Below are 25,284 nucleotides of genomic sequence, written 5' to 3'. Positions count from 1 at the left end.
TTCTGAGGCACACAAAAAGTAAATGTATTAATAAATATCTGAGCTGTTTTTTTAATACAAAAGATGTCAGCGGAAATCAAAACTATTTAGTAAAGCACAGTTATGGTACAGGATGTAAAAAATCCTTCATAGTCCTGACGGCTGGAGACTGAGCTTGTAATGCACATGAAGATGGATGAGGAGGAAAATGTGCAGCAATATTAATGAAACTTAAAAGCAAAGACAATTCAAATGAAGAAGACGACAACAAGAGAACAACAACAGCTTTACAACATCAATATAAAGACTGAAATGGGTGATATTTATTTATGCACAATAAACAAAATATTTATATATATTGTATATTTAAAATGTTTTCATGAATTAAAATGTGAGATATTATACAGGACAATCATGCTGTTTGTTTAATGAATGTAATATATGTTTATCTAAATAAATATATGCCTATACTGTGTAGCTGGGTATCGATTCAGATGTTCCATCGATTTCGATTCACAAGCTGTCGAATCAATTCTCTTTTGATTCTCGGACCGATTTTTATGTTCGATTCTCGATTCGACTCAATGAATATAGATTTAATACAAATACTTTATTTATAAAAAGGAACAGTGAACATAAAGTTACAAGTGGGTAATTAATAAAAATAAATTAATAGCCACAAACCTGTATATTAAACTCTTTTATTTAGGTACACTTGGGTACATTAATACAGAACCCATCTCTAATTTTCAAATGCATACAAATATTTTAAATACAATACAATTTTGATGCAAGATGAAAAATGTATGCTGAAAAAAGTCAAAACAGTCGCATTCCTTGATCAAACAGGATCAGGTTATTTCATAAAAAAAAATCGATTTGTGGCCTTTGAGAATCAGGTTAAAAAAAACGAAAAGTGATTTTTTTGCCCAGCCGTACTATACTGTCAGAATAAAGGTACAAAAAGTCTACAAAACTGTACCTATTTTGTTGAATGGTGCTTTTTTGTACCGTTACGGGTATACAACATATGTGGGGTACAGTATTTACCCTAAAGAACTATTGTGTACCAATAAATAAATATTACAAAACATTTTACGGTACCTTTCAAAGGTACACAGTAGATCATTGTACCCCAAAAAGGTACAGCATTGTATTATGTTTAGTATACCTGTAAAGGCACAAAACAACCTTAGGGTACCACCCCACAGACAGAAAATGTACAGTTTTTGAGTCTTTAAGCACACAATGAAGCCTAGATTGATGTTTCTCTGATTAAAATAAAGCTAACGTTTCAAGTCTCTGAAAGGTCATAAAAGCTTGATAAAGCCAGAGTCTGAGAATGGATAAAAAATTGTTTAGCAAAATAGAGATATAATTTGACTATAAAATAATGTTCACAAACCAATTATGTAATCTAAAGGACATACATTGACATGTATACTTAAATAACTTTAATAATGCTGCTGTAAAGAGAAACTGCAGTCTTGTTGGCCATAATCACCTGATGATGTGCCCAAATTTCTGTGATTTGTTAAGAAGACTGCGGGAGACGGATCAGATAAGATCTGGGTTTTACTGATAGAGCGCAGAGGACCCAAGAACAAGACAAAATGTTCTGAAAGTCTTATTCTGCACAAACAACCCTGAAGACTTGACAAAGATCTTGTGAAATGAAATTCTGTCAAGTTATTACAGGACACAATAAATGGGACATTGAAGAGCTCTTGTTAATTTGACTATGAAAAAGCTCAATTATGGCCAGATGGAAAACATAAGGAAGAGTGCGGTTTGTGTTGTGTGTTTCTATCTGGATGTTCAGTGACAGATTGAGATACATTTGTAATCAATATGTCTGTTTGTTTCATGTATTACACCTTTTATTTACATTTAACCTCTTTAGCAAACTTTTGCTTTTATTTAATTGTTTAATTGATTTTATTTGTGTCCCTTACGAAAATTAACCATGGTTTTACTACAGTTAAAAAAACATGCTTACTGTAGTAAAACCATGGTATCCACAAAAAACAATGGTTTTCAAAAACCATAGTTAAACCAGGGTTAAGTAAAATAGTAAAAACATGGTTACTACACTTTTAATGTTCATTTTAGTGTTGCTGGTTGGGTCCTTAATGTTTTCACATGAGATCATCTACTACTATGAATACATACCATAACATCATAACTCAAAACTTCATTTGCACTCATAAGGTCATGTGAGAAGGGAAGAAAATAATGATGTAATATCATTTTATTATCAAAACAGAACTACAGTGCCAGAATGAATTACTAAGGAGGCCACTTACTCCTGTGAGATGTTCACATGTTTTGTTTTGATTTGGTTTGAGGTAAGATATTTTGTCAGGATTCAACGTTAATAATAAAGTACTAATCTTTCTTATTTGGGATGATTTCATCTAACCTAGACCTGGAATTACAAACCTTCACATGGAAACGATAAACTACAGTTTATTATCATTTTTTAAAAGTCTGATGTGTTCTCACCTCAGAAAAATGTGTTATTAATCACTCAGCCACATTTTAATGATTTAAAAAACTGCCAAGTAAATAAATTAAGTTATCAAAATATTGGAAAAATAAGCCACATGTTCTCAAACGTTGGGGCGTGTCCACTAGCTGCGCTGAAACCACACTGGCGGCCGGTAACTTCTTTTTTCGAGGGCGCACGATACGAAGTTCATCAGAACATGTATGTAGCCCATCATGTGTGTGGTTTGTAATTTCAAGATATGTGTTTAGCTCGTCGATTGAAACTATGTGCATCACGTGTCTTGTCAAAATAAGTGCCTGCTGCAGATGCGTCTAAAGGGTTTATGATAAAAGAGACACTCGAGTTTGCCAGATACTCGCATAATCTCATGCGTAATCAGAGTTTACTGTTAAGGGAGTGTCTTGTGTGTATTTTGTGAACGTGATATCTCACATACATTGGAAACAGTTAATTGTTTGTATTATTTACCATTTCATGCATTTATAGTGTAACCATTTCAATTGTAACTTTAAGTCAGTTTTGTTATTAAACCTTTTCATTTACAAATCTGTTATTTAGATTTGATGTTAATACTTAAATGCTACATATTGCAATACAATATATTCATACTCCAGCAACGCTCTCTGATATATTGTGTCCGAAACCCGGGAACAATTTGAGTTTTGTTCTTCTTCCGAAACTTGAGATCCCTTACACTTTAGTGGACCTCAACAGTTTACAGTTTCAATGCAGTTTAAAATTGCAGCTTCAAATTGCTCTAAAAGATCCTGACCGAGGCATAAGTGTCTTATCTTACGAAACGATTGTCATTTTCACACACATAAAAAATATATATACTTTTAAAATGCAATTTCTTTGCACTAACCATGTGATGTGCTCATGCGATCTTACATATTACATAATCATTTGGAAAGCTCACGCATGATGTATTGTGTGAAGGATAGTGTGATGTCCTTCTGACAAAGATCCAAAGATTAAAGCATCACCTGGAGAAATTCATCTTATGCACCTCTTTATATAGGGCATGCTTGCGATAAATGGAGTGTAAGCACATTTTTGGTTGACTGGTAGTGGTAAAATTTATGCAGTTTCTTATCATCAAACATTAAACCAATTAAATCTTTCTTTCTGAGTATGTCCACTTGGATAAATGATATAAAAATATTAAACAGAGTTTGAAAAAAAATACAAATGTGCTCTGTCAGAAGATAAAGAGTTTCATTGTTATTCTCCAGAGAGTCAGGGTGATGTTTTCTGAAGATTTGTGGACCTCTGCTGGTCTTTACAATATATGACAATGTTCATTAAAGTAAATAAAAGGAAAACAAAAACTGAATGTTGAGTGTAAGTATTTAAATGTTATAAAATATTTAAAATATACTGTCAGCAGTTTTGCTTCAATGCTTTGATACTTAAATACATTTCAACTTTATCACTTTAAAGTGGGCCAGGAATTCCCAGACAATGAGTTTCTTATTTCTAAACTGGAAAATACTAAAGTGTGACAGAATGAGCTATTTTTGGTTTGATTTTGTGTTGTCAAAACACCCACCTGAGATGATGAAGCTAAACTTCTTTCCTCTCTTTGTGTCCCGTCTGTGGGGTTTGTGAGGAGGAGGTTGATGTCATGATCAGGTTTCTTTTACTCACCACACCACACCAAAAATGTGAGGACAAAGACAAAAAAAGATGAAAACAGGAACTTAGAACAGCCGGAAGTAGCCTATTAGGAAGTTACCTTATTTGGAAAATTAACATAACATAACATAACATAACATAACATAACATACCATAACATAACATAACATAACATAACATAACATAACATAACATAACATAACATAACATAACATAACATAACATAACATACCATAACATACCATACCATAACATAACATAACATAACATAACATAACATAACATAACATAACATAACATAACATAACATAACATACCATAACATAACATAACATAACATAACATAACATAACATAACATAACATAACATAACATAACATAACATAACATAACATAACATAACATAACATAGCTTTTCATTTCTCTATAGCAAATATGTTATTTGTGTACCTGTAATAACTTTATTAACTATGTTACTCTACTGACCTCTGCTGGACGTGTATGTAAACAGCAGCACCTTTTAAAACATTTACATCAACACCACTTGTTTTTATGGGCAGTATACAAGTCTAAAATCTCATTTGTCTTTTTATAAACTGTTTTATTTACATAGTCCTTCCAAATATGAGTATTTTTAGTTATTTGATCATTCTGCACTGCTAACAATTTCTACTTTTACAATGTTAAATTTCAAAGTACAGAAGGACCACCTAGATACACAACACACTTTAATTTTCATTCCACTGTCTAAAGATCTTCTAAAAAATAGATGACATTTTTTTAAGACTAAGCAATCAGCCACCAGATGTGTTATTTGACTCTAAATAATGGACACAAATTAGTGTTCTGTAAAAGACCTTATTTCTCATGGCAAAACAAATAAACAATACCTAGAAATAGTGTGAATACAGGTACATTTTTAAAATTTGATCCAGGCAGGGCCTCATCTTCGGATGGTGCATCTATATACTGATTCATATTGCATTTATCCAGCACTAATCTGATTGGATGAATTTACACAATATCCACAATTTGTCACACTGTGTTTTTCTATATTGCTAAAACACATTTTTAAACCATCACTCATTTTCTCAAAACCTTTAACACAAATCCAAATGGTCAAACAAAATTCACAGAACCCCTGACTCTTCTAGCAAAATCCAGCAATTCCTTCAAAATCATTTCACCTGTATACTTAAAATCAAACTAAGCTTTCAAATCATAAACACATAAGTTTATAATATAAAACACTACACAGCATCCTTTAGACTTTTTCTTAAAAAGTGGAAAACATTCAGGACATCTGCTTGCAGAAAAATACATGTTTATTGTACATAACACACTTGACAAATATTGTTAAAAATCTCTATTACAAGTTTAGTTCAGTGGATATAGTGAAGACTTTACTGTAAGTACTGCAAGTAATAGTACGTTTTCAATATTACTGTAAGCAGCACTTGTGTTTTTAAAAAGTCAGCAATCCAACTGCAAAGTTTGCCAATTGCATCGTCTCTTGTGTCCTGTTCTTCCTCATACTCTTCATCTTCCTCTCAGACTGTTTCCAATCCACACAATTGGTAAAAAAAATACCATTAGGTAAAAGTGTGAACAATTTTGAGTTGTTGTGTTTGCTTGATGACAACTGTGTTGTAGTTGTGTTCAACTTTTCCCTGACTGTGTTTAGCATAAAACAAGTGCATAGCAGTGTGAAATGTTTTGCAATGACAATGCATGATTTGACAGATAGGATAAGGCCACTATGAATTTAGTTCAGAGGTTGGGGTTTAGTGCAATTCAGAAAAACTGTAATATGGTGTCTGTTTAATGTAATGTACTGTGCTATTGTGTGCAGTCTCTACAGATTACCACAATTCTTCTTGTTTAACTGTGTGTTTTCTGTACAGTTTTGTAATTCGTGAGCTTTTTAGCTTGTCTGTCTAATCTGTAAGTATGTTGTTCTTGGTCAGTTTAAGATGCAGAAAGCCTTCACTGCAGTTAAAGATTGGGATATAAGCACTTATCTTCATTAGCCTTTCCCACTTTACTAGTTGACTAGTTGTATTTCAAGTTAACTGTATGATGACAGTAAGTGTTATTTTGTTGTTGCATGTTTTTTCTTTATGTTCTCCCATACCGACAACTTAGAAAGTTTTGGTTCATGGCCACAATCGTCTCTGAGCTAAGAGTCTATAGACAACTATATTTTCCTATTAATACTTTAAATACAAACATTCATTGAGAAGCTTTTAGATATTTAGGGGCGGTTTCCCGGACAAGGCTTATCCTAGTCCCAGAAAAAAATGCACGTTCCAGGTGCATTGATTTGAAAACACCTAGCACTGACATATATCAATGCCATTGTTTTTTGTAAGGTTTGTTTGTTAAAACTACTTAAATGTCCTACTATAACTAACACCTAGTCTTGGATTAATCTAAACCATGTATGGAAAACTGTCATTTAGTCCTTTATACAATTCTATTGTATGAAAGATCATGTATGAAAATATCTTTATACATTGATTACCCAGTGGAACAATGCATTTGATTAAATGAAACTTGCAAACAAAGTTTTTAGATACACACAGAAAACTGTAACTGTGTCTGTGTGTCTTAAAATAAAAATGACCTATTTATGAACTAGCACTATTAATATAGTCACTAAATGTCTGCTAGCAGTCTCAAACTATTTTACAAATAAAGACATTCATCCAAAATCAGGTGAAGGTCCAAATTTAGTGAACTCTGTCTTATATTTTCTGCGCAGTTATGAAGCAATTGTGGAGGAGCTTTTTATAGCAAAAACTTAAAGGTTTCTGCCAATACAAAAACTTGATACCCTAAGAAAAGACAGCCCTGGGAAAGAACATCTCGGTTAAATTAAAACTTAGGATGGTGAATTAATTTTGAATGGACAGAATGACAATACTGCAGCATAAAGTGTGCAATGTTTGAAAAATATATCCTTATTTGTATATTAAAGAGTACAATAAAATGTCCAAATGAATGTTTTGAAATAAAAAAATTATTTCAAGTAAATTTCATGAATTTTTTACCACAATAACAGCGACCGCTAGAGGGCGCGCCAGAGACGGAACACACGTGCTCAAAGAAAACGCAAATATAAAAGTCCTTAGCTGGGAAATTTACAATTTGTAAATTTGTAATTTTTTATTTCAAATCTAATGCACAAACATTTTCTTTCAAAAAGTCTGGATTTTTCAGCAAATTCAGCCATTTTTGTGTTTAAACCATCATTTGGGGTTGTAAGAATATGCTTAAAAATGTTTAAATGACATAAACTATTGTAGGAAAAATTTAAGCAAGAAATTATTTCTTTTAGCCTACACAGTGAGTAAAACTTTTGCGTCAAGCAAAATAGTTTTCTTTTTTCATCTAAGCAGTGAAATGTAAAACTGTTTTTCTGCACGGACGTTGGTTTTCAAGGGTCAGTTCACTGCATTTCCACATCTAACCTTCATGATGGAGCAGCTGACGTGATATCAGCTCCATGAAAGCATTGAGTAAAATTAATGCATTTGCAAATTGAGAAGCTGCCCTTGCATGATGGCGGATGAATGTGTCCGTGGGGCAGACCGCATCATGAATAAACCCCACCGACGGTGAAGCGTCCACAGCTTCAGTCAGGAAAAGCGACGACAAATTCACCGAAATTAACCCGGGAACTCTGTTTCTGGAAAAAATGCTCCGGAAAGAGCCGCTCGTTTCGTCATTTTGAGATACGGATGGGAGGATTTCTCCGTTCCCAGAAAATTTCTCCGCATGCCCGCATCATTTTGGGAGGTAACAAAGTATCTTTCCTCGCGCGCAAGCGACACAATGTAACAGATTGGAGACGCGGTGCTTTTATCTCGATCATCCGGAGCTCGTGCGTGTGTGTGTGCGCGGTAAGATCGGAGCCGAACGCTCTCGTTTGTCGTGCAGAAATAGATCTGTTGAATTTTTGCCGAAATAAAGTTTTGCAGCGAGTTTTCATTGCAGTGAATCGTGAAATTGTGTTGCGTTGCGCGCTCCGTTTCACCGGCGGTGTGTTTGGACGTGAAATCGACTTGAGTGGGAAATTTGTGGAGTTGAAATGAGACTCGGGGTAGGGTACAATCTGAAAACAAAAAGCACACGCAGCAGCCATGTTTGCTGAATTTTCTTGTGAATTTCACTCTTATCTGGCGATGGGGAGGATTGGCTGCTCGACTGTTTGCTGCTTCACGACACAACTTTGTGAGTGGGTTTTGGACGCAGATTGATGTGATGAAAGTGGGATTAGTGAGAGAAAATGTTTTATACGAATAATTTTTACTGCAAATGTCGTTTAGGGTTTAGTGAGAGAAATTGGCGCCACCTGTCGGCAGATATTTCGAAAAAAATTAGGAAATTACAAAAAATTAACATTGCCTGTAGGGATATTTTTATTCAGTTACATTCTGCTTGTGGATGTTTTTGAGTTTGTGTTTGACTAACTGTGTGATATTTAATATGTGGCAGCTGTTTTCAGATTTAGGAATTTTAAAACGCATCTAATTGAGAAGAAATAGATGAAATAATAATAATGAAAACACAAAAGACAAGGCACACATATACAAGCTATGACATTTTCTTTTTAACGCTCGAATATATTGATTTCCCCCCCTCAGCTTAACAGCAAATATTGTAATGATCAATCACAGCTGACAGTGAAAGGAAAATAAATGCTGCTTTGTTTTTTGTGAACTGAATGCAATTTGAAGAGTTGAAGTTACTGTGAGGGAAGTGAAACTGTAAACCCATCTGTGGTGCTGTTGCATTCACAGCTTACTTTTTATAAATGGAAAATTATCTTTTCTATTTCTGCAGTCTGCCGTTTTATTTCCAGTGTGAGAAATGCACCGAATATAATTACAGCTGGACTTCCAATGTTTAAAATAAATTGAATTGAACTTGTGCAGTGTGATGAGGTCATGTAGTTTGCTAAATTTTGTAACATTGTCAAACAGTGCAATGTAAAAAAATATCATTCAGTTTTGTTATTCAGTGTCATCTATTAACGTACTATAATGCATTTGACTAAACGCATGTTGAGGTAAAGGATGCAAGGATAAAATGTGCAGTTTCACAGCATGGTCATCAGTTTCCATTCAAACTTGTTTTTAATCAGCATGGAGATGATCGCACCCGCTGCGGTTTTCATGCTGACCTTTACATTTATCTGAATTTGAGGCCGAAATTTGACGACAGCTCTTTTGCTTTGGTTTTTAAAATGATCAAGTCCAGTAAGCTCTGGAAAATCAAATCAATGTAAATGCCTCAGAGCAAAATATATTTTCAGTATCAATAATGTTAATATAACCTGATAATCTATATAATAACCCAGCATGCTTTGTGAAGATTTGAAAGAGGATCTTGTTTGCTTTAGTCGAGGCACAAAAGTTTGACCTTTTCAATTGATTGGTGACCATTTGCTAGTGCAGAATCTTAAATATTTAGTTTGAACTACTAAACCGTATTCAGATCTCAAAACACAAGCTCTGCTTTATTAACTACTATCAAAACAGCAGCCCAAATGTTATTTTTTACTCTGTTTGCCATTGGCGTTCTTTTTATAGATATAAATGGTTTGGTGCTGGTTGAAAATGGATTCAAATCTTATTTCTGTGTCTCTTTGGTCAAGTTTATTTTTTATTCAGACACAAAGCCCTCGCTCTGCCCTCTGACTGTTTTTAATCTAAGAATAGAATTTTCATGGAAATTTTAAGAGCCCACCTTTCCCCCTTTTGTGTAATAAATTTGGGGATTTTCCACGTGAGGGGTCTGGAACGGGTCTGTAATTTTCCACTGCGTTTTAAAGTCGGCCGATTTTACTTGGAACAAGAAGCTAATTTTTAACACGTTGACCTTTTTATTTTCAGAACTTAGTCCTGTTTGGCTGATTTCAAGAAAAGGAGTCGGGGAGGGAGAGAAGATTTAAAGACGGCGCTTGAGTCCTTGCAGCTCTGCATCAGGAGGTAAAATTGCTTTTAAATGTATGTGAACTTAAAGGAACATTTCACCCAATTTATTTTTCTAAATGATTATATAGCACACCTAAAAATCATTCATTGAGTTGAAGACGAGTGTTTTATGAACCTGTTCAATACAGTCAGTTAGTAATGATACTCATTTATTAAATATTAACATAACTTTGCTTCATTTGGTTTTTGCTGTGCGTTGTTTGGCCTGCAGCTTGGCATGAACTTCAGTAAATTTGCAGGTTTTGTTTGTGTATTTTTGGGTGATCCGTTCCTTTAATTTCTATTTAAAGTGGGGCAACTAAGCTGTAACTTTAGCCTAAATTAGCACAGATGTCGTGTGTTCCAGATGCAGCGTCGGAAATGACATTACTGTCCTGATTTTTCCAACAAGCACCAAAGTGCCTGATTGAAAATTGTTGCGAGATAAAGTTTAGGATAGTTTTTCAGATTCTGGTGATATTTGAAAACCTTACACCCAGATTTCATAACATGGTACTTTCTTCATTCAAACTCTTCCCCAAACTTCATAGTTCATCTTTAAAAATGACATACATACAAAATTATGATTGCATAAACAAACCATAGTGTTGATTGTTGTACTTAAGCGCATGCTGATATTGAAACTGTTATTGTGAGATTGTTTGCTCAGCTTTACATTGCAGTATTTATTGTGTCACTTTATGTTTGTGTAGTTAGCTTGAGGCATTTTATGATGGTTGTCAAGTGTCCTAAAGGTCAAATGCATTTAAAAAAGCTGATAAATCATCGTTTGACCCCCTACACATTTATTGTGTTCATGCTTTCTTCTATATGGAGTTGGTGGGGTGCACTGCATGATCGTAGTCTTATTTGATGATATCATTATAATTTATATCTCGCAAATGTTATATTAGACGTTATCCATGGCGACATCATTGCAAAATCAGTTGCTCAACATTTATGTAAATTAAAATCTCAAATCTTACTGTAATGGCATTAGGTTGAGTTTTATATGCAGTGAGCCGCTTAACAACCCACTAATGCATCTTAGACAATGAGAAACGAATGTTCAAATACAAATACCTAACTTAAAATATTTCCCAACACATTATATAAATATTTTTCATTTTGACCTCATTAATATTTATCAGCAGTGAATTTATATCTGGTTTTAGAGGCGAGTCGTCTTGAAGAGACTTTTTATGTGATGTTGGTCTAATGGTTATATATGCTGTGAGTCTCACCATGTAAGCATCAATAAATTTCAAGACAATTACGGTGGGACTTTAAATAGCTTAGCTGTTTATTCTCCGTGTTTTTAAGGACTATGAGAGTTTTGTGTAGTAAAATGTTATAGGGTCATTCTGTGTCAACTCAATTAGAGGTCGCTGGCAAAAAAGTTAGATTTTAATCACTTTATCTGGAGAAAGAAATGGTGAGCCAAAATATTAAATGTCATGGATGAATGTTTACTGAGTAGAAAGGAGTCAAAATGACAATTTTCACCTTAAATTTGGAGCCAGCTTGCAGGTGCTGAAATATGACTTTAAAAATGTCAGCCTCATTATTTTCACACATAGATTGGATCCCTACTGTAGGTGTTGACTTTAGCATTTTTGTTGTATTACATGCCAATTGTGACACACAAAGCACCTTTTTTTTGTGTTCTTTCTCCAAAGTTTGCATGCCTGTAATTCCAGAAATGTTAAAGCCATGTTAATATCCTTTTCGCTTTTAATAATTTTGGCTCTTTGAGCACTTTAATCCCAGGAATGTTGGAATCTCAGTTTGGCTCCATGTGCAAATTTTTACTTGAACAAAATCAATTTGTGAGTCACTTTGAATACAAATAATTGGTTGTACTTAAAGGGGACATATCATGAAAATCTGACTTTTTCCAAGTGCTATAATTGGGTCCCAAGTGCTTCTATCAACCTAGAAACTTAGTTTTGGTAAACCATTCTCTGCAAGCATGTGAAAAAATAGGTCATAGAAATTTGGCTCCCCTTGTGATGTCAGAAGGGGATAATGCCACCCCTTAATCTGCACTATCCAACCACGGCACTTTCATTTTGTGCAGAGATCAGGACACGCCCAAAAACATTGCATAGTGGCAATTTTAACATGTTATAATAAATTATCTCTATGATATTTTGAGCTTAAACTACACATGTACTCTGGGGAGACCAAAGATTTATTTTAGGTCTTAAAAATCATCTTGAAGTGTCCCCTTTAGAGAAAAATGTCTGAAACAATGTTGCAATCAGAAAAGTAAATCATTTATACACACAAAACATTATCAATATCTTTCATTTTGATGGTCTTGTAATATACTATTCATATACCATAATAAACTCAGCACAGCCTGGACCACAGAACTGTTGTACTGTAAGTTGCATGGGTATATTTGTAGAAAAAATTAAAACTACATTGTATGGGTCAAATTGATAGAATTTTCTTTTATGTAACAAATTATTAGTGTTTTATATAAAGATCATGTTCTTTAAATATATTTTGTAAATTTAAATATATCAAAACTTTATTGTTGTGAAGGGATGCAGTAAAATTGTGATCAGATTTGGCAAGAAACTTGCTTACAAACATCGATTTGCTACCTATTCGGGATTTCCCATTCAAGTTTGGTTTATGTAAAAGTTTACAACATCAGTCATTACAGTCCATGATAAGCCATTAGAGAGCACTAAAACATTTTTTTCTTTATTTGAACTTTAAATGCGATTTTCTCAATATTTAGGTTTTTTTGCACTCTCAAGTTCCAGATTTTTGAATTGTTGTATCTTGGCCAAACATTGTCTTATCCTAACAAACCATACATCATCCAAATTGTGGATTTGTGGTCCAGGGTCACAATTTGGGAAAATTATTGACAACAGTCTCTTTCACACAGTAATTTTGGTAAATTACCATGAATTTACCAGAATGAATTTACCAGTAAATACAAAAATGTGCTGTTTACACACGCAGTGACCAGTTACCGGTAAGACATTATTCGCACATCAGTATCAAAATACCGGTAAACTTTAAGAGAAAGCGGAAGTTACCTGTTGCGCACCGCAAGCTCAGTCTTGTATTTGTAAACAATGGCGGGTTAAGACTTTATATCCACGGTCCGTATTTTGTTGTCCGCAAACGCGGACAGTCACAAAGTTGCTCGTGACCAAACAACATTGCATTAGGCGACGTCAAGCGGAACCTGCGTCTTAAACAACATTACCATTTTTTCCAGACTGTAAGTATTTTTTTCATATTTTGGCTGGTGCTGCGTCTTATTCTCAGGAGCGCCTTGTAAGTCTGTCTGGTATGGAGGTAAGAGACCACATTACCGTCTATATCCGCTAGAGTCCGCTAAATGCTGCTCCAGTATTTATTCAATTCAGTGATGTTAAATGACGAGTCCGCGAACTTAATGCTCAGTGGCTTGTTTGGTTAATTTATCCTCTTCAGCCTTCCAGTTATGTTCTGGATGCTAATGTTTATCGTGTAAATAACTGATAATGTTACGATTACGTACGAACATCTATCAGCCTGCTGTTCTGTGTGCTATTGTTATTTTAATAACTTGCCTCTCCAGATGAAATGTGTGTTCTTCGGTGCAAATTTTGTGAAATAATTGTATAAATAAATGCCACGTATAGTCCACTGCGACTTCTATGTGTTATTTCGTCTGAATGACTTATAGTCCGGTGCGACTTATAGTCCGGAAAATACGGTACTGTTTGCACGTTACGCTTTACAGAGGTTGTGCTAAGGATGACGGCAATTCAGTGGTAAGCTGTTTCAAAACAACTTTGGTGAAGAAATGTGCTTGACTTTTAAGCAGCGTGTGTGTGGAAAGGTCCGTAAACGGTGCAGGGGAAATGTGTCATCTGTATGAAAACATTATGATTGGCCCGAAGCTGTCAGCACGGTCTGACGTTGTCCGTTCTAAATGCCGGTTATACTTTGCGCTTACCGGTAATCTTACAACCTCTCTTACTGGTAATTTTCCCAGAAGGGTTCTGTTCACACATGGCCTGTAAAATGTAATTTACCAGTAAATAACCAGTGAAGACTGTATGTGTGAAAAGGACTAGTATATGTTTGAAAGTTTGAGTTAATATTAGATTTTTTAACTTGTAGAGAAAATTTAAATGACTGCTCCTGTTAGGTTTTGTATTTGCCTGTAAAAGATTTTTTGTAGATGTTGGAATGTTACACAAGCCTACAGGATTTCATACATACACGTGAAAAATTGTGTGAGGCCTGCAAATTGAAATTTGATAGGTTTAGCACTGTCAGAGACATTTTGCTACGCTTCATAATGAAACCCATATCAGATGTAAATGTTTCGGCATTTCAGGCACACGTGCAAAATTTCATGCATTTTTGAGCCTGTTTAGACCTCAAGATGTGATTGATGTCATTTTAGAGAAAAATAACACAAGTTTCACAAGTGACCTGACACCATCTGTGCTCGTGCCCTCATGAACAAAATTCCTTTATAAAAATATCCCTGAAACTGATATAAATACACAATCATAGGAATAAACTACTGAGAGTTAGTTAATGTCTCTTAACCCTTTCAGTAGATGATTGGCATAGAGTCAAAATTGTTATGTTTTAAATAGAAGATACACCTTTATATCTTTAATACTTCTGTAGTTATATGCATGCAAATTTTGGAAAATGTGATGCAACAAAGATTTCTTAAGTCAACAGATTTCTACTAATAGACCTACAGTATAGAAAACCAATGTGTGCAAATGTAATAATCATGCTGCCATCATTTTAAAGTCATTTGCACACCCTGTAATTTGGAAGTTTCCATAATCTTGTTTATTTAACTTGGCTTAAAATGGTCTCGGATGAACCATCAGATTTGTCCGATGTGTGTCTTTAAAACTAAAAGTCTTCTCTGTGCTGTTATGAAACGGATGATGATGTAAGATTTGTGTGTTTTACAGTGGATATCTGACCTCTTAGACAAAGTTAACATGGTCAATGTCACACATTTACTTTGTGAGCTAGAAATAAATGCTGAATGTTAAGTTTGTCTTGTTTTAGTCTTGAGGTTATCTATACAATTTAGTTTGATAATCAGTTGATTCATTTGTTGGTCTAAACACGTTTGACCCTGGACAACAAAGTTGAAATTGAGATTTATACAGCATCTGAAAGTTGAATAAATAAGCTTTCTGTTGATTTGTGGTTTGTTAGGATAGGACTATTTGGCAGAGATACAACTATTTCAAAATCTGGAATATGCAAAAATGCGAATTATTGAGAAAATCACCTTTTAAAAGTTGTCCAATTGAAGTCCTTAGCAACACATCTTAGCAATTATAAATACATTTTGATATATTTATGGTGAGAAATATCTTAATGAAATATGATATTTACTTAATTTCCTAATGATTTTTGTCATTACAAATATATCAGTTTGATTCATACAGTGTATTGTTGGCTATTGCTACAAATATTCCTGTTATACTTATAACTGGTTTTCTGGTCCAGGGTCACAAATGTTATCTAATGCATCATTTTAAACACACAACAAATTAAACGTCTTTCATGACCGAAGCACTCAACTCATCTGCTTGAGTTAATGAAACTATATCTTTATGACCATCTTTGAAGGTATTTTATATATATTTCTCATGCTTTGGACATCTTGGTCATGCACCGTTTCAGGAGATGCTTTGTGTCCTTTATCCTAATGTGATTTCTGCTTCTTTAGCATCTTTTACCACAGATCTAGATTTGAAGATCAGACACCTCTGTGTAGATATGGGGCTCTATCATACACCCGGTGCAATGCAGCGCAATGGGCAACGCAAGTGTCTTTTGCTAGCTTCAACCCGGCAGAATGATCATTTTCATGTTTAGTGCCACGTTGTTTAAATGGCAAATGCATTTACACCCAATTTGGGCATTTTGAAATGAAAACGAGGTGTTCAGGTGCATTATTGGTGTGTTGCTATTTTGAGGCAACTTATAGACTACGGCATTGACCAACAAAAACCTAGTCTAAAGTCAATGGCGCAATATTGTTTTTGTTATTTAAAGAGTGCATTAGTAATATGCACCTATTAACAGGACGACAACGCAAGTTTGCTTATCACATGGATGCGCAGCAGCACATAAACATATTAAAATATGAAAAATTAAAGGATTTAAATGTAAAAGATTATTATTGAGTCTCTTGGTTACATGGCTGAAAGAAAATGACTTTGAAAGGTCTTAATACCAAAAAATAACAGTTTCAATCTATACAAATTAAAACAATGCAATTTTTTTACATCAACCTTAAACTAGTGGTCTTCTTCCTCTTTAAAGGGGATGAGAGCTGAGACTCTCATTGGTTCATTGCACGTTATGCCCAAAACACACCCATTACTCATTATGCGAATAGGAACAACCCCTTCAGACAAACCATTTTTCCCAACGTTAAGACAACGTTCCACGCCTGTTTAGACAATGCACTTAAATCAGGCCTTTTGAGTTTTTCCTCACCATTTTACGGATGTAAACTTTAAGGGGTGGTTTCACGGACAGGGTTTAGATTAATCCAGGACTATGCCTTAGTTATATTATGACATCTGGATAGTTTTTACAAAACAAACCTTACAAAAATCAATACTGGTGTGCATCTTCAGACAAAACAATGGCATTAATATATGTTAAGACATGTCAGTACAAGATGTTTTTAAATGAAGGCAGCTGAAACATGCGTTTTAGTCTGGGACTAGGATAAACCCTGCCTGGGAAACCGCCCCTAAATATATTGAATATCAAAGAATATCAAAGATTTAAGCTGCATTAATTCCAATATATGTTTTGTGCTGACCACCATCTTAACCTCACATTAGGGATGTAGGCTTTCCCGAACATCTCACAGATGATGCACCTGTTTGTCAAAATGTATCTGACTTAAAAAAAAAAAAAAAAACACATAACATTAGTAATAATAGTAAGTTTTGATTTGATAAGATTTAGGACACATACACTTTCCCAGTGAAATGACTTTAATAATATCTAAGAAGTTAATAATGTCATATGCAGTAACATCTCCTGTTATTGTCTCACTTTATCTGTGATGTTTTTATTTTTTTGTCATATGATGCAAATGTAATCCATATAGTGTATGTGAATGCTGTCAGCTGTTTGTTGTATATTGGTTGGTTATTTTCAAAAATCATATAGGATATCTGATTTTTATTTATCTTTCCTCTTTAAAAACTAGGAGAAATGTTTGGATTTTGTTTTGACTTTGAAATTGTAAAGTGCTTTGTATTGATTTAGTGATAAACAATTAGAAAAACATCTGCAGATTTGAAAGGTTTTCAATAGTCTCGTGTGAGTAGATGCATTTATGTTTACCATTTTGTGGAAAAAATCTCCTGTGGTTCCATAAATCCCAACGGAGCGGGTTTCATTTCTTCATCTCCAGCTCGCTGTGCAATTTTGATTTTCATCAGAAAATGTAATCTGGAGTGTTTAAGGGCTCAGTGCTGGCCTGAATTTCTAATTTTAGACCATTCTTTCAGGATTTATTTTTTGTATAATTCGAGTATGCTTTTCAATATCTCCCGGTTATTAAATTTTAATTCAAGGATCATTAGCATATAAATTGAAAAGGCTTTATTGAGTTGCCCACTCTTTCAGATTAAATTTTAAAGGTGATATTTCTGTTTTTAATGCTTTCACCTAAACATACGAAAGAAAAATCTTCAGTAACAGACTTGCGCATTTTCCAGAAGTCTGTATTGCGGATGCAAAGCGACATTGTTCGGTGATGTGATGTAATGTGTCAGCGTGTCCTGGTTCGAGGAAATCTTTTCCAGTCATCTCCTGAAATAGCCCAACAGTGATAAATCCTCATTAGATGTCAGTGTTAAAATTAATGAATCTGTTCGTTGTTATCGCAAATACCTCCGTCTGTCCTGCCTGGAGCTCTGTTGCTTTTCTACCTGTGTGCTAATAACACCTGCTGGCTCTTGATGGCCACTATAAAGATTTGCTGACCGCCCTTCATAGTCGTCTCATACACAATAACAGCTGCTGAATATCTCATTTGATAGTGATACAAGTACAGTTATATTTACAGTGTTTTGATATTTCATATCTATTTATATATTTGCTCTGAAAAGGCTTAAAAGATTTGAGTAAGTAGACAAATGGTTACATTTAAAGTGCAAACACTTTTAAAACATCTCCCATATTTGCAAGATTTAAGACGAGAGACAGTCTTTAGGAAATTTGGCTGCTATGCGATAAATGATGAATGTTTATATGTACGACAGGCCTGCAGTATTACACCTGCTCATTTTATATATGTACTGTATAAGTATAAACGCACATACATAAAGTATAAAAAGTTGAAGCTACACTTCCATAAATCTCATTTGTTCTCATCTTATATAAACATCTCTTACAGATGAAACTGGGGAACTTCTGCATTACTGTATTCAAAGTTAAATCACATTAGGCTGTTGTATAAAGTTTACGGTTTTGTTTTGATCGTTCTACTTCTTGTAACGTTGTTCTTATTGTTCTTTAATGGTTTGCAAGACATGAATTGGCCTAAATTGGTTGTAGGAGCTTTGGAGCATTAGAAGTGCCCTACATTCAGAGAAGCCAGATAACAACACATGCAGGGCTTTAATCCATGTAGGTCCATCAGCACCTGAAATACTTATTTTGTCTGAGTCTCACCTGTTTCCGTTTTTATCTCTCGCAGTTGATTTAGCAGATCTTGAGTCATGAGCTGTCAGGAGGTTCCCAACCCCGGTCAGGAGCCGAAGGAGTCGGCCGTGGCCTCCACAGAGTCGGGGAACACGCAGGCGGTACCCACAACCTCTCCGAAACCTCAGTCGGTGGCAGTGAAGACAGAGGTGGCGTCACCCGGAGATTCCGTGGCCAGCAACGGCAAAGCGAGTGACGGCAACATGCCGGCTGAGATCTGTGTGGTTTTAGGGAACTCGCGCAACTCTCAAACGCAAGGTATGACCATCACTGAAAAACAATTCCAGGATTAAAGCGATAGTTCAACGAAAAATTAAAATTACCCCATGATTCATTCACCCTCAAGCCATCTGAGATGCATACATCCAGCATGTTTCTGAGGGAGTAAATCATGGGGTAATTTTCATTTTTCACCAGAGTATCGCTTTAATATATGTGTTTCTTAATTCATATGGACATACATTTGGCCTGCCCCAATGTCTGTTTCTAATTTTTCCTCTTTAAAGGTGCTGTAGAGTATAAAACTGTATTTATTGTCTGAGCCGATGTTGTAGTGGGCAGCGCTCTGACATATGGTGCAAACACACTTCCGGCGACCCGAGTTCGAGTCCCGGCTCGAGGTCCTTTGCCGATCCCATGCCCCTCTTTGAGTCCCGTCTATCAATAAAGGCAAAAATGCCCCACCCAAAAAAAAAGAAAATTGTATTTATGTAGGCACAGATGAATAATACGAGTTCTGTACATGGTAATGATGACATATTTTGAGCCTCAAACACTATTGTTTCATCCTTACGTTAACCTTGTGAATGAAAAAGACTGCTGGAAAAACAGACCAATCATAACATAACACCGACAGTGACGTTACAGTCCAGATTCACACCCCCAACATTAAATTACATATTAAATTAAGCATAATGTTGTCACAGTGCTAAAAACAAAGTTAGTTGGCGTTATATGCTAGTAAGCGCTATATGCTAGTTAGCGCTATATGTAAGTTAATGCTATATGCTAGCGTTTAGGCTGAAGTTCTACTATTGACGTTACAGTAACGTTTTGCAGGTCCATACTAAAAAAACACAAACTTATCACGTTTGTTTTCTTTTCTGTAATGTTTAGTGAACATGCAATAAAAAAAAAAACATCTATTAACAATCTCCAAACACTTGATTATTCCTCAAAATCTGATAAAGACTCAAACATAAGATCTGTTTACACACACACAGATCTACTGAAGGAGAAACAGCCAATCAGAGCAGAGCTCAACATTATTATTCATGACCCTTTCAAATAAGGTAATAATAGACCATTTCATTACAAAGGCAAATCCTAGGGTTGTAAATGGACATATAAAACTGTATCTGGATCATTTTTGCACTTAATAAAGCCGCAAACCTTCTGTGTAGATATCAGAGAATAATTTAAATGTTATTTCAATGCATTCTTTGGCACCTTTAATTTTCAATTATTTAAAAACCCTTGTTTAAAATTTTTCATAAAGTCTTTGATGTCATGACATCATTCTTTCAAGAAGTGATTTTATCCTCAAGGATAAATTCTATTTACCAATTTATCAACTGTTTTGTTATGTTTGTCTTAAAAAACATTGTTTTTGCATATTATAAAATATATTTGTAGAAATGTCAACCTTGATTTGAAGCACTTTTAATTTTCATATTCTTGAGCCCAAAGCATGTTATGTTAAAGGGCCCCTAATATTCAAAATCCACTTTTACAAGGTGTTTGGAGATAAATGTGTGTTGGCAGTGTGTGAACACAATCACCATACAATAAAAATCCATCCCTTTCCTTTTTTTTACTCCCATTCAACCAAAGCAGTCTCATTAGACATGCTGTTTTGATTTTCTTATCAATGTGATGTCACACTGATAAAGCCCCACCCACCGCCTCTGCCTGACAATCCTGTATTAGCATAGTTTCTGCCTTCAGTGAGTTGTACACTGTCTACCATATCTCAATAGTGTGATACTATTGACTCAGACTGGATTTACAGGAATTTATTTATTTGAACTAAAAACACTCACTGTCTCTCTTGTTAAGGGAGTGAGGAGCTGTAGCTCATTTGCATTTAAAGGTACAGACACAAAACAGCACGTTTTTGCTCCCACCCAAATATGGGCATTTGGACATGCTATACTAAATGATCTGTGGGGTATGTTGAGCTGAAACTACATAAATACATTCTGGGCACACCTGAGACTTGGATTACATCTTGTAAAAATAGGGATAATATGTGCCCTTTAAATATAAAAATGCAAAACTCTTTTTAAAGTTATACAGTACTGTGCTGAAGTCACCATGCCACCATTAAAAATAAAGAAAAGACAGGACATTTGTATGCAGTATTAAAAATAATGAATAAAATTATATGCTAAAGTGTCAAGTACAAGATGTGTTCAGTGCCAATAGATGTCACACTAAATTATGACTTTTACCAGAAGCAGCCATTTTGTTCTGAACATTGTGTTGTTTCGTTTAAATTTTATGTGCATATTTAGCATCTTTTCTGTTTGTATCTTAATAACGAATGCAAAAAATTAATATAGCTGCAAGCAACAATACCAGGGCCAAGCTGCAAAAACGCTAAAGGCTCAGAGCCAAAAGAACATGCAAAAGAACTGTGGTTTATAAGAACAGACTGATCTATCATCAAGCTTTTCATAACAAAGTGCACACACCTCGGACAAAAGTCTCAATCTCAAAAGTAGTTCAATGTGGCACCGTGGAAATATGATTGGCAATGATAAATTTGTGATCATGTTCAACTGAGTATATAATGAGATCAGTCCAATGACAAAATTTAAAATAAGTCATATATTATGAACTTTTTACTACATTGTTGTTTAGAAAAATGTCAGAAGAAAAGATGGTAATTTTTCAAAAATAGTAATTTTTCATACAATGTTTATATTTTTGTCTTTGTCAGGCTAACAGTAATACTGGTTATTAATGATATGATGGCTAACAAGAACATAATGTTTTCAGTTGTGTCATTGCATAAAACACAAATCAGACTATAATCAACATACAGTTACGTGTTCGCTTTTTATAGATGGACATGCAATGTTTTTTAAATGCAGGAGTGCAGCGAGACCATAAAGGTACAGAAAAAGTTAGAGAGAATTTCAAATGCTTTGAAAACTGCATACAGACTATTTAAGGGGTCAAAGTATTCATGACCATACATATTACAAAAATAATTAATTCATTTATTTTAAAGTAATTTTTGATTATTACTGTAAATGCCTTCAATATACAATACTTAAACTTTTATTTATAATATAAAAAATACAGAAATTATCGATTTTATCCTATGTATGTGTGCGCGCGTGCGTGCGCGCGTGCGTGCGTGCGTGCGTGTGTGTATGTATATATAGCTTGGCTTGCTAAAACATTTGATTTGATTATCTCTATGTTGATTTAAGGCACAGAAACGCATGATGATTTTTATCTCATTCATTTCAGAAAACTCTTTTATATCATTAGAAAGTAAAAACCGACCATAATATTAACTCTTTCCCTGCCAGCATTGCCAGTCAACGCCAGCATTTTTTTATGATTTTCACAAAAAATCAATGCCTTACAGAAAATAATTTTTTTAACATAAAATACATATACAGTAGACCCTCTGCTTTAAAAAAACAAAACAAATTTAACCTATCTTAATTTGTTAAACACCTCTCAAGTATAAGTAGGTTTATTCAAACATACCAAATTTTAAGCAAAAAACTGAGATCATTGCATTTTTGTAAAGAACTTTTGTTAGAGATCAGATTCTTCTCAGAGAGTTTTTATTGTTTTTGGATCTGTGGATGCCTTATTGTTTTTTGTTTAAGTTGGGTGAGAACACCACCTAATGTATAATGCGGAAATATGTATTGCCGTAAAAACTCGTCAATGGCGGGGAAAGAGTTAAATTGCACAATCGGTCAGTGCCAGGTACGGCATAAATACTGCTAAGCCCGGTTCTTATTTCAGTGCAGATATTTTTCTTGTCACCTCCAAAATCTCAGCAACAGATTATCTGTTTTGTAGCTTAACATCTGCCTATTTAAAATATTTTTTCAAGCTGATAAAATGCAGTTGTTGGATGCTGGTGTGTGATGAATCCCAAATCTGAAAATGACACGGAGCACCCGATACAATGATTTCAGTGGTCTTTTTAAACATTCATATAAACACATCATATAAATAAACCTGTTTTACAAGACTTAAAGATTTTTCCTAAATGTGTCTCATATTACTGAAAACAGGAGAATATCAGCTTTCACGTGGGATATGACATGTAGACAATCAAATTATGGTTCAAATGTTCTGCAGCGTTACTACAAGCTTGTTTTTAAATAGAAAATTCTAAAAAACATGATTTATAAGACAGAAATTCATCAAATATTTGACATGGCCTTACTCGGTCAATATTAAAGAAATCAAGGTGATATTTTTACCAAATAATCTTGACATTATATAAAAAAACTAAATGACCGAAAAATGCTTGGTGTTCATAGTCAGGGTCACATGTATATATTAAGCACTGTTTTATATAATCTTCACAGCAATAGTCAGCTGGTCTAACAGTGTTTTTCCTCTCATAGGTTCTTACGTTTGCGGAGTATGTGGGAAAAAATACAAGTACTATAACTGCTTTCAGACACACGTCCGAGCCCACACAGGTAACCTTTTCTTTACTCACTGATTTATTCATCATGTTTGACCTAAAATAAACCAACAACTGCTACTGTGTGTTGTATTTAAAGGGGACATATCATGAAATCTGACCTTTTTCGTGTTTAAGTGCTATAATTGGGTCCCCAGTGCTTCCATCAACTTGTGAAAAATGTGAAAAAGATCAACCCAGTAACTTAGTTTTGGTTAACCATTCTCTGCAAGCATGTGAAAAAATAAGTCATTGAAATTTGGCTCCCCTTGTGATGTCAGAAGGGGACTGCCATTTAGCACAGAGAGAGTGAGGGAGCGAGAAATAATGGACAGCACAAATGAGTTTCAATTTCAACAAACCGCCATTATGGTGATCAGTGTTTGCATTATCAGCTCAAGGACACACCCAAAAATTGCACATTTTTGCTAACACGTACAAAGTGGCAATTTTAACACGCTATAATAAATTATCTAGATTGTCTACTTCACGTGTACTCTGGGGACACCAAAGATTTATTTTACACCTTTTTAAAAAGTCTTGTGAAATGTCCCCTTTTTAAGACTCAATTCTGTTTATATGACAACCTACAGAGCTGTTAGATGTATTGAGTGTATGTTTCTATATTTTCTGTTGTTTCTTGGTGTTTAGAGTCAGAAGGTGCCACCTCAGGTGAAGGAGCATCAATAGGAATCAATAGTCAGTAGATCTTTTAACAAATTTGGAAAACCTGATTTAGAAAACTTTATCGTGTAGCAAATATGAGTTCATAGTCTTTGTTTTACACTTTAGGTTCTTTCCGCTATACGTGTGACGTTTGTGGGAAAAAATACAAGTATTACAGCTGTTTTCAGGAGCACAGAGACCTCCACGCAGTTGATGGTACATTTTCTCATAGAATATTTATATCTAAATCATGTTTGAAAGATGAACCTTGAATATCTGCTAATATTGTTTCCGTCTTCTGTCATCCTGACCAGATCCATATGATCATGTGATTCCTGTGGAAGATCTGAAAGAGGAACCGGAATCATTCCAAAAAATGGGACCAAGTAAGAACCTCGACACAAAAACATTGATTTTCCTTTGAGATGAGAAAAAAATCCTGCAGTTATGTTGTAATGTAAATTTGAGATGATGGTTGTGTCAGATACTCAAAATGTTGTGGTGATGTAATGCTGTTGTCTTACTACTGTATTTTGTTCTCTAAAGAAACCGGAAGTTACACGTGCGAGTTTTGTGGAAAACAATATAAATACTTCAACCCGTACCAGGAACATGTGGCTCTTCACACTCCTATGAGTAAGTGCAGATGTTTATATTGATTCACATATTAATGCACAGGCAAGCAGAACATACGGTATGAAGATCACGGTCACACTGTTATCGAATAATTTCTCTGTTCTGTAACCTGCAGACGTGTTCACTGTAAAGTTGCTCTTGTTATCTTTGTCCTTGGAGTCTCCTCTCGTTTATCTCTTACTCCTGCAGTGAGAATATGCACAGGACTTTGACATTGAAAGCTATTTAAAGTATGCTGGAAATATAGAAATGGGTCAGGGACTGCAGCGATGCTAGCAGAATTAAATTTCTATTCGCTTCAGAATGACTGATTATTCCTAATGAGCTCTGGAAATCCGTCACATTTTTCATTTTAAGGTTGTATTGCAGGGAGATTGCAAAGCACATTTGTGATTGGTTGATTATGGATGATGTGTGCTTGTGATTGGCTGATTGTGGTTGAGTCATGTTAGGTG

General features: G+C 34.7%; 1 protein-coding gene across 3 annotated transcripts in view; it reads left to right on the top strand.

Moving 5' to 3' along the window:
* The first annotated feature begins 7,603 nt into the window (after nt 1-7,603).
* The window catches only part of znf618 (zinc finger protein 618), a 33,315-nt gene continuing 15,634 nt past the window's right edge, over nt 7,604-25,284 (top strand). For 2 of the 3 annotated variants that reach the window (XM_065284051.2, XM_065284049.2), the window contains exons 1-8: nt 7,604-7,930; nt 10,030-10,125; nt 18,851-19,113; nt 23,466-23,543; nt 24,179-24,226; nt 24,320-24,409; nt 24,508-24,579; nt 24,740-24,829. In XM_065284051.2, the coding sequence (XP_065140123.1) occupies nt 18,873-19,113; nt 23,466-23,543; nt 24,179-24,226; nt 24,320-24,409; nt 24,508-24,579; nt 24,740-24,829 (619 nt within the window). In that variant the 5' untranslated portion in view covers nt 7,604-7,930; nt 10,030-10,125; nt 18,851-18,872. The other variant, XM_065284050.2, reaches the window with a different exon arrangement.

This window comes from Paramisgurnus dabryanus, chromosome 5, assembly GCF_030506205.2.
Source record: "Paramisgurnus dabryanus chromosome 5, PD_genome_1.1, whole genome shotgun sequence".
Classification (NCBI taxonomy): Eukaryota; Metazoa; Chordata; class Actinopteri; order Cypriniformes; family Cobitidae; genus Paramisgurnus; species Paramisgurnus dabryanus.
The sequence above is the reverse complement of the archived record's forward strand: the minus strand, read 5'-3'. Positions and strand labels throughout refer to the sequence as shown.